Below are 10,579 nucleotides of genomic sequence, written 5' to 3' on the forward strand. Positions count from 1 at the left end.
TAATTTCCTAATCAAAATGTGAACAAACACGACCAAACTGGTCAACAATAACCCCCCCTTATCAGTCAAAGAAAACATATTCACACACAGGAGACTACTAACTGGAGACTCTTCCCTTTTTAAATCAGTCCAAATACCAAAAGAAAGCAAAACAAAAAGAAAATCTGATTTGGTCTGAGGAACGTCCAGCTTCCCTAGGTTCAGATAACTACACAAAAAAAAAAAAACCGTCCAGTCACACCATACCTTTCTCAAACTCTCCATTAGTGAAAATTGTCATTGTAGGCCTACGCTAATCTTCAACAATATCGTCTCCTCCATCAGCTGCGCCCTCCGTTATTCGTTGCTCAATGAACTTGACAGCCTCCGTCGCGTCTTGAAACTTTCTATTCCTCCCATTCCACGTGAATCGTAGTGTCGCAGGAAATGCGAGGGTGAACTTTACTTTTTTGGCATGCAGTAGTTGTTTGGCCGAAGCAAAGGCTTTTCTGCTCTCCGCCAATTCCTTGGTCATATCAGGAAAAAATGAAAGCGCGCATCCGTTCCATGTTGCTCCCCTTTTCTCTCTCGCTGCCTTAAGCACCCTCTCTCTCGCAGATGAACGTAAGAATCGAATCATAATTAGACGTGGTGGTTGGTTGTCCTCCGGACGGTATCCAGGAGATCTATGTGCCCTTTCAATCTCAAATTCACTGTCAATGTCCATACCTAAGCCCTCAGACAAAATCCTTTCAATGCAGGCCTTTAAGTTGTTTCCTTCGGCGCCCTCCTTCAAACCTAGCAGCCTAATATTGTTACGGCGGCTTCGGTTTTCTAAATCTTCTACACGGTTCCATAACGTGTCTATACCATAGACTGTAAAAAATATGGACAAAGCGTCTGTGACGTCACCCATAGATTTTCTGAAGAACGGTTATGAAGCCGGGGGGTATGGGCGGCGCCATCTTGGAAAATCTTGGGAAATCCTAACCCCGCCCAACTCCTGAGCAAGCCGGTGAACCCGCCTCGTCGTCAGCCGAGCAGCCTCAGCTAAGCTATCTGTAACGTTAGGCCTACAAGATGGACTGGCACAGACGTTGCTGTAACATAATTTGCTGGTAAGTTTGATCTGCTAACGTGAAGTTCATGTATGTTTCTTAATGCCATGTTCAGACACTTTTTAATTTTGTATGCTGAAAGGTATTCGGGTGAACGGTTGAAAAGTTGAGAATGAAGAGTTGAGTTTGCAGATTCTATAGCTTCTAGGTAAAATAAGCTAACGTTAGCTATCCCTCCCTTGCTGAAGTTACGGTAAAATAACGTAGAGTAATTTAGCAGTTTAGCGTTACAGGTTCAGCAACTCATACTGACAAAAATATATCTTTGCCTTTATTGTTTTGTGATTAACGTTAGCATCTCATATCCTCAGTGGCAGCCATCATTGTAACGTTAATTAATTTACGATAACATCAGCCAGCTCGCTGTATTCTGTCAACGTGTGGTGTGAATTGATAAAATCGTAGTAGGGTATTAGTTAACTTGTACATCATGAATTCATTTTGATTAACTCTTAATATCACGTTTTGAAATCGCTATATTGCTCTAAAGTTGTCAGTGGTAGCTTGGTCTAAGATGACACTGAAATTTCTCATCGGTGGCCATTTCACGATCCAGCGTTCATGTTCGGTTAGCTTGCCTTATTTCCCCTTCTTGTCAGGCTATTATCAAAACGTTAAATCCAGTTAGTGTCTGGTGTTTGGCATAACAATGCCAATATTAGTGTAGTTTGTCACTGAAGACCCATTTCAAAGCGCACAATAGTACTACAGCATTGTACAATAACTGTACTTTTGTTGATTACAACAAGTAGTGTTGGTTTGCATTATTGTATTATATTGTAAGCTATATAGGTACTAATGAAAAGTTTACCTTTCTATTTTGGCAGTTCGCCATGGGGAGGAGGCGGCAAGGAGATCCATGGGCTCTAACCTGGGACTAGAGGTCCAGGTGAAGTGGTTTGGCTGGGGTGTGGTGATATTGAACCCATTGAGACTATACAGTACATTTCACTTTATGTCTATTGATGGACTGTTACACCTACCCTTTACTGAACTTGCACTTGGAAATGTTTATGGTACTTTTCTGAACTGTGAATTACATTAAAACTCATGCCAAACCAATTTGCCTGTGCTTTCAAAAACATTTATACAAATCCGTCAGCTTCAGTCAGTAGGTTGAATTGAAGACCCAGATGCAGAAGTAAAGGTGATTTTTTACTTGTATATCTTGAGCATTACAGGTAACCACTGAATTTGTGAAACTAAAATAACAAAAACTAATATGTACTAAGCTAGTACATAGTCAATACATATTAGATCACTTTAAAGACACAGATGCAAATGCTGTAAATAAAGGTGAACAAAGTCCTTGAAATCAGAAGCTGCCACTGCTCAATGACTTCTGCCCCATCTGGTAGGATTTCAAAATGTTCCAGATCTGAAAACAGAAATATTGGTATATGTCACATCCTTGAACTTGAACAAGTGCTCACAAATTAAGCTAAAAAATATATTTTTTATGTGGTAATCATAGACTGTGGAGGCAATATATGACAACAACGAAGTAAGATTTGCAGACTCACTCCCAATATTTATAATGAACAACAAACTCACAGAACACTTAGCTGAATGGGGACAGGACACGCGTATTCAACTATTGCACATGCCCTGTTTATGCGGGCAATAAGCAAAAACAAATGTGGTGTATTTAAAGTAATGTAGAATAAATATTTCTTGTATTTTTGTGTTTTCAGTGAAACAGTGTAAGCTCATATCTACACCCTATTGAGGTAGTTATTAACAGTTAGGCCAAGGTCCAGTCAAACAATAGCCAGCCACTGGTGCCATATTGTTTAATTATGCAATCTGTATCCAACCAAAACCTGCTGATTTGAAGGCATAATGCAACTACTTTCCGTGTGTGACTTATCAAAAGATGCTAATGATAAATTATTTTGATAGTTATTGCACAGATGTGCCCTGGACTGCTCAAAATAAAAGGCCACTCTAAATGTCTGAAATGCATTCATGTTTGTTCAGTATATGGTAACGATGTCTGGAATATACAACCAGTAGGTTGCTCCAATTAAATGTATGAAAAATGTCAAAGTACCATGGAATCAGTGCTGAAGTGATGCTTCGGAGTGTCGACTGCACAGACGAGAATTGAAGTTAGGAGTCCAGAGCCCTCTCCAGCACCCAGCCTGTCTGGATTACCTACAGGGAAACTTTGCATAGACAAGAAGTGTTCGTTCAAATTTGTGTTTAACAAATAAATGGCATCAATAAGAGTTTCAAACGTCAGTTATAACTATCGCTTGTTATCACAGCTCCATGTTCAAAGTACACGGTCAATGGTTCATAGCGGTTCACAATTTTGCCTCAGCTAGCCGACAACAAGCCTTTTAATGCTTCGGCTCTTAAACGTGACAACCCAAAGACTGTATAAATTGTCAATGGACTAAGCATTCCCACAGAGCGTATTTACAAAAGGTTTTTTGACGAGAACATGCTTTGTTGCCCCAGTATGTTTGTGAACTAACGTTAACTTTAGAGCTGTCTGTTCATTGACTCACACCTGGCTAGTGTATGACCAACGTTAAGCTAACTCATAACGGGAGCACAATGGTTTTCACTAACGTTAACTTTATTCAAGTTAACTAAATGTATGTGTGTGCTTCTGCCATTCGGTCATCATTTTCGACATTAACTTATTTGAGGCGATATGACGCTAACGTAGCCTAACGTTAGTGCCCACTCGATGCTAAATAATGCTAACATCTAGTGCTACGTGAAATAGTAGTGGAATGAATGTCACTTACCTGAAAAAACTGGAACGAAGTCTTCTGAAAGTGTCGGTTAGTAGGCTTCAATTAATAGCTTAGCAAACCATTTTATGTCAGCTTTTTGAATAAAGATGTTCAGAAAGGATGTGGTAACTTTGTGTATAATCATGGCTGAGACGTCAAAGTTTCAGGGTTTCCAATCAGCTGGCAACGTCTGCTGCTGTATGCCTCGACGTCAGCCGTCAATCAAGCCGACCACGCCCTTAATTATTCATATATTTTATATCTAAATGTGATCTAAACTAATGAGTTAGAAAAAAATTCACCCCCCTCACAGTTGTCAGGCACTGGGAAACTGCCGAAAAGTACAATAAAAGTCCATGGGACCAGGCTTTAAAAACATGTATTTACGCTGTGAAAACGGACATTTTAACATGGGAGTCTATGGACATTTGCTCGCTTTTGGGACCAGTCCCTAGCGGATTTTCGATGTATTGCAGTTTTTCGAACTTCCGGGTAGGCTTCATTGTTCAGATTAGAATGTTGCCGCTTGGTCTATACGCTTGCAGTGCACCTGTCGGTCGCCAACCAACTGTTGAGTAGTGTCCTGCACTTCGGATATTCGCGTTTCTGCCTCAGTCAGCCGCGCTTGAATGGCACTTACAGCATTTTTCAGTTCCGTTGTAGTCGTTTTAATAGTTGATATGTCCGAAGCCACTGCGTTCAGCGTAGAGCTCATTTTACTCACTTCACTGAAAAGATTGTCCAAGCTAACATTTTGCTCAGGGCTTTTTGGGCTAGCTCCACCAGTCTCCATGGCAGCCTTTCCACGTGTACCTTTGAAATACTTAGACGAAGCCATGATAATGTATATTTGACGGAGAAGTTGTCGAAGGAACTAGTATTACTGAAGTATTGCTGAAATAGTCGTAAATGAGGAGATATTGACAGATATATTACATTATTTCGGTGACTATTCTGGACCGCTCTAATGTGCAGCCATCTTGCTCGGCGATCCCACGTGACTGATATTGCATTTTCATTTTTTACGGAGGGGGGGGGAGTCTACATACCCACCAAATTTCATGTGCCCCGGTGTTTCAGTGTCCCGGGTATCGTTGACCAAAAATTTAGGAAGTAGATGACGAAAAAAATAAAATAAATAACTTTGACAATCATTATATGACCGCTTAGCTAGCTTCGCTCATAATAAATAGGCCTATTGAAAAAACAAACAACTTGAAAATAACCTGTCTTGGATCGCAGGAGTGTCATGCAATGTTCATTTCTGGTGAGCACTTAACAAGCAAACATGACGTGAGCTTACTGATGGCGAAAAGCAGGGGTAGCCCCAGCAGTTGAAAACATTCGGGGCTTAACCCATAGAATCTAAACAGCACTGTCAACATGGCGTTTCTAAAATGAATGACAAAATAAGCTCACTGTAGTGGCAATAGGAAATAGCATCGTACCATATGACTGAAGTTTCTGTTGCAGGTCTACTGTGATTATGTAATATCAGTTGCATGGAAAAAAGAGGAGGTCCATGTTCCACTTTACATGGAGTCCACCCCTTTTCCCAGGGTATTTAACCACCCATGCCATTCAGTGGTAAAACCAAACCTTCTGTAGTTGGCTACCTGCTGCATCAGGGTTTACTCGCTCAGTTTGACACCATGGTAAGTTTTGTTACAATGGTCTATCCACAGCCTTCTTGTGATGTAAGTGATTCACACCTCAGATTAACATTTCACACTTCATTTCTGTATTCGTGTTGAGGTCTCTGCAGCACTGCTAGTTGTGCTGTGCACATTGCCCTCCCTGGCTCATGCTGCATGCTTGAGTACTCGGCGGGCACCAGGTAACTACAACTTAAAATTGAACTATTTCACAGACTTTCAGGCATAGTCAAATGTTTTGATATCATTTTAGAAAATAAATCAAAACGAAAAACATTGTGATGAGAATACTTTAAAGCCTCCTTGTTTAAAAATGTTTTTCCTAATTGTTTCTATTTAGAAATGGACCGGGCCTGTAGGGACTTCGATAATAGCTTGCACGAGGTAGGGAGCAAGTGGAGAGTACACTGCATGGACTGCACCTGCTCTGCCTCTGGGATCCACTGCTGCGATGTGTAAGTCACCAATGCCGTTTGCCATTGCCACTGTCTACTAATATTGTTTAAGGGCATTTGAATGAAAAGATTCTTCAAAGGACTGTATCATTCATAAAATGTTAGTCACAACCATAGACTGTAGCCTATAAGGGTCACAACATACTGTACAAGCATAGACCCTTTCGATCAGTTTCTGGGGGATTTCCGGCATAAACCAACGCAGATACTTTGAAATGAAAATGAATCGGGCTTTGGCGTAATGCTCCACAACATGTCAAAGTGATTGTCAATGAGAGATCTTTTGTTTCTTTTTATGATAGTTTGCCAACTAGCATATCGTTTCCTGATGACTGCAAGGAGGTGTATGACGAGGCAAACTGCAACCGCTATGCAGTAAGGAAGGATGATCCATCCATTAAATGTCGAATTATTGGAGGAATTGGAAAGTGATAGGCCTACATTTGATCAGTATTTTGATCGAAAAAAAATATTGATCGGAAGAAATGTGATAATGTTGTAAATGGTTCAAAATGTATCAAATGTGTTAAAAATAAAGAAATGTATTGTTTCTGTCTATTTCTTATTCTCTAAATAAAAAGGATAGACACTTGAAAAATGTAGTTTAATGTTTCTCCATGTTTTTGGTAAGAAGTATAATGTAGCCTATCATACTGTCCAGGGGCGCAGCTACCCATTTTTGAGGGGTATGCAACAACAATTGCCCCCCCCCAAAAAAAAAAAACACAAACAACTAAAGCAAAACAAAAGGCCAATAATTTACACTATTACTTTGCATTAGTGTCTATTGAATATGTTTTTAAAGAAATGCTGCCAATTTAATGTTTAACTTGATGTTATACTTGATAAGTAGCCTATTGATAAATGGTGCATTGCCACTTTAAGAGAGTCTAAACGGTTCTCATAACGTCCTTTTTCCAGCTATTGCTCACAATGGATAAGGCTGATAGGCACTCCAGCCTTGTTTGTTTGCACCACATTGACAACACAATATTAAGTTATTACAAGGAGCCTTCATTGTTAGGATATGGAAACATGTTGCTGCTAGCATGACATTTCTGTTTGCAGTTGGCCATTAAAAGTGCAGTATAAGCATGGTAGCCACCTAGCTATCTGAATGGAATCGGCTATGTTTCAATCGGCATTATGCTTAACAAACGCTAGTTAGTCTGTTAACATTCATATTTGCAAGCCTCCAAGTACAGACGTCATCACTTTAAATCCTACCTGTTGCCTTTCACCGTCCACTTATTTAACTGCTGTTGCATCCCTTGACATGCCATCTCATTTTCCCTCTTTCTTTTTCTATTTTTAGTCGTCAACAGCTTTTTTTTGCTGTATCCATCTTTTTCCATAGACGGCAACTCACTACTCGTAGGCCTATCTGCTCGTCCAGCGCTCACGGCGCCCCCACTCCCTCTTCTATGTCAAAATTCTATGATGGAATCTTATGAGATAGGGCGCCTACTCTAGCCTGTTAGTGCTCTAAAATGTTATAGAACATTGGGAAAATGTTGAAATGATTTAGAAATGGACAGCAGTAGCTACATATAGAAAATACCAAATATATATATATATATTTTTTTTAAACATCGCTTTGGCGCCCCCATGGAGCTGCGCCCCTATGCGCCGCATATAGCGCATACCCACTTTTTGCGCCACTGATACTGTCTAAGAGTCGTTGCAAAATAACTAAATAAATACATAAATAAAAATGCCTGAATTATTTCATTATGGCATGTGGGCAAGACAACAGCTTAGAAGTGTAAGGCCACGCACATCCCAGGCCAAAGTTGGAATGGTGAAAGATCCCATATAAAAGCAGTAAGGCTTCTCTGGTGTCTCTGAAGAAGGTACTGGCTGTCCAGACTGTTGCCCTCACCGAGGCCATCCAGGGCACTTGATATGGAGGTCCCTGCCTTTGGCCTCACAGTGGAGGTAGATGTAACAGCTGCTCAGTCCCTGTTATTTACAATAATCGTGAATGACGGCGACCAGACAGTGCATGAGGAGGCACTGTCATTACATTTTGAGGCCCCCAACACACCTGGCACCCCCACTGCACCTGAGACCCTTATTTCCCTGGGAAGCATCCAGGAGCCCTCCAAGCCCACCTGGGGAAAGTTCTGGTGGAGGTTCAGCTGCACAAAGTGGACAGCCCCCACCACCACCCAGGAGTGCCTGGTTCCTCAGGAGGAGTCCACCAGCTGCCTTCCCTGAGAAACAATCTGAGGAGACTTCTTAAAAGGAACAAATAAATTCAGATCTTGCTTGAACATCCTAAATGGTCAGAATGCCTTAATTTTAAAGTCTTTAACATAGTCAGGTCAAAATGTATAATTTGTTAATATTCATCTTACACTGAGGTTCTCCCCATCACTGTAAAGAGCTTACAGTGCCTTAAAGCGCTACATAAATCCAAGTTGTTGTACTTGTCAAATGCCCTCTTAATTTTTCAATATGGAAAAGACAAGAAAATACACAATAATTCAAATAAGGAGAAAATGTGTTGGCCTCCGTAAGTCAGGGAAATAAATGGCTAATCACGATCACCTCCTGGTTGTGAATACAACATGGGCATAAGAGTGGCCTTGCTGTGCTCCATCCATCCATCGCTTCTAGGACTGTATCAGTATCCTTGCACGGCTTGCAGGATTTTTTTTGTCATTTGAATGTCTTATTCTGATTTCAATATACATGTTGATTCAAAAACTAACTTTGCTGATCATTTTCTGAATCAGCAAAACTGCTTTGAAAGCACTCACTCAGCCAACATGTAAAAGTGTCCCACCCACTTCTAAAGTACATATAGATCTTGTCTCTACCACTGACATCACTCGCAGATGTTTCTGTCTCTGACCACAGGGCTGTTCTTTTCAATATTACTGCACCCCTGAGCCGCACCTGTGCCTCTCGTTACAGCGGCTCTATTAGACATACAACAATCTAAACTTAATGAGCCACTAAACTCATCCTCAGATGATTTTGTGTTACTTTACATTATTCCTCTGTCTGATTCTCTAACTCAGCTTGCCTTTCTGAAGACACACATCATCTCCTTCTCACATTCTGCCACATGGTTCAAAACTGAACATGCTAAACAAAAGGAATGCTATCAGCCGTCAGCTGCAGCCCATAGACAGTATGGCCTAACAGTTCATAAGCACTGGTATGTAAGGATCATGTCTTAACTTATAAGGAATCTCTGAATGAAGGTAAGACTGCTTACCTTTATCGCCAAAGGACAGAGCAACCCCCCTTTTCTCCACCATTAACAAGCTCCAACCTGCCAAACTATTCCCATTTACCCCACCAATCTGAGTTTCTTGAAATTTTCCACAATAAAATTAGCTCTATATACCCCCACCACCTTTAATGATGTACCCTCCCCCTTCACAGCCCCAGTTAGATCCTTCTCTGTCTCTTCTTCAGTTGATGAACACTTTGTCCTTGACCTTGTTACAAAGGCTAGGCCTATCACCTACCTTGTAGCTCCATTAGGCTTATTTTGAGGTGTTCTCCAAGGAGGTCTGTGAATGTGAAATTCTGTCTTTTAGGAGATGCTGTTTTAGCCATATACTAACTAAATCAATGCTGTACGCAAAAATATATAAAAATGTATTTTAAAATAAAATATAAAATATCCTAATTTTAGTGTATCAAAATAAACTACACAACACGCCATGTATCAAAGTAAAATACTGTGTTTTTTTTATTTTTAAAATACTAAAAATACTCTTTAAAGGAGCATGAAATCACTTTGCAAACCTTCCATATCCGTCTATTTAAGATATTCCTTCACCAGTACATTTACTGTTGATGAAGTGGACAGTGTTTGAGAGCAACAGCTTTTCTCTGCCTATGAGACATGCCATAAACCTACAAACATCAACAGATCAACTATGCTGACCTGCCTGTGCATCTTATTAATACTGTGTCAGAGATGCACTAAAAAAGTCACAACTAAACTTGTCAAGTGGAGACAAGACTCTGACATTGTCAATGCATACCCAGATTGCTTGATTGCACTGTGTAACACTATTGATCAGGAAGGATCAAGACCCTTTTAGTTTTTTTTTTTTTTTTATCTAACTGTGTATGTACTAAATGGTGTTATATTGACGCCAAGGGCCATAAATATGATTTTTTTCAATGTGTTGCTTTAATAGGCAATACATTAGATTAGATGCATTAGATTATATTAGATTCAACTTTATTGTCATTGTGTAGAGTACAAGTACAGAGACAATGAAATGCAGTTTGCGTCTCACCAGAAGTGCAAAAAAAAAAAGCAGAAAAGTGCAATGTGGATACATAGTATAGACAGGTAGTGCAGTATAAACAGTACAGTTAAGAGAGTTGTATGGTTTGCAGTCATATAAATTAAATATAAATATGTGCAATGTATTAGCAGTAGCCTAGAGCAGAATAGATATGGATATGCAGTATAAACAGTGTATGAACAACATGTACAGATAGGTGCAGTGTAGTAGCAGTAACATTATAAGAGTAGTAAAAATAATATAGATGCAGTGTATTAACAGTAATACAAAACAGAATAAATATGGATATTCAGTACAAACCTAGACAGATATGTACAGTATACAGATATGTGCAGTAAC

The 10,579-nt window shown here is 39.9% G+C and overlaps 1 protein-coding gene and 1 long non-coding RNA gene across 2 annotated transcripts; one reads left to right on the forward strand and one right to left on the reverse strand.

Moving 5' to 3' along the window:
* Nucleotides 1–2,419: 2,419 nt before the first annotated feature.
* LOC121693742 lies at nt 2,420–4,838 on the reverse strand. The gene is made up of 3 exons (XR_006025559.1): nt 3,860–4,838; nt 3,151–3,265; nt 2,420–2,475 (listed from the first exon to the last, which is right to left on the reverse strand). It is a non-coding gene; the product is annotated as an uncharacterized LOC121693742 (long non-coding RNA).
* A 504-nt stretch (nt 4,839–5,342) lies between these two features.
* LOC121693741 (beta-microseminoprotein J1-like) lies at nt 5,343–6,565 on the forward strand. Its single transcript, XM_042073386.1, has 4 exons — nt 5,343–5,502; nt 5,603–5,684; nt 5,843–5,957; nt 6,260–6,565. The coding sequence occupies exons 1-4, from the start codon at nt 5,422–5,424 to the stop codon at nt 6,387–6,389; spliced, it is 408 nt and encodes a 135-aa protein (XP_041929320.1). The 5' UTR covers nt 5,343–5,421; the 3' UTR covers nt 6,390–6,565.
* Nucleotides 6,566–10,579: the final 4,014 nt, after the last annotated feature.

This window comes from Alosa sapidissima, chromosome 19, assembly GCF_018492685.1.
Source record: "Alosa sapidissima isolate fAloSap1 chromosome 19, fAloSap1.pri, whole genome shotgun sequence".
Taxonomy (NCBI): domain Eukaryota; kingdom Metazoa; phylum Chordata; class Actinopteri; order Clupeiformes; family Clupeidae; genus Alosa; species Alosa sapidissima.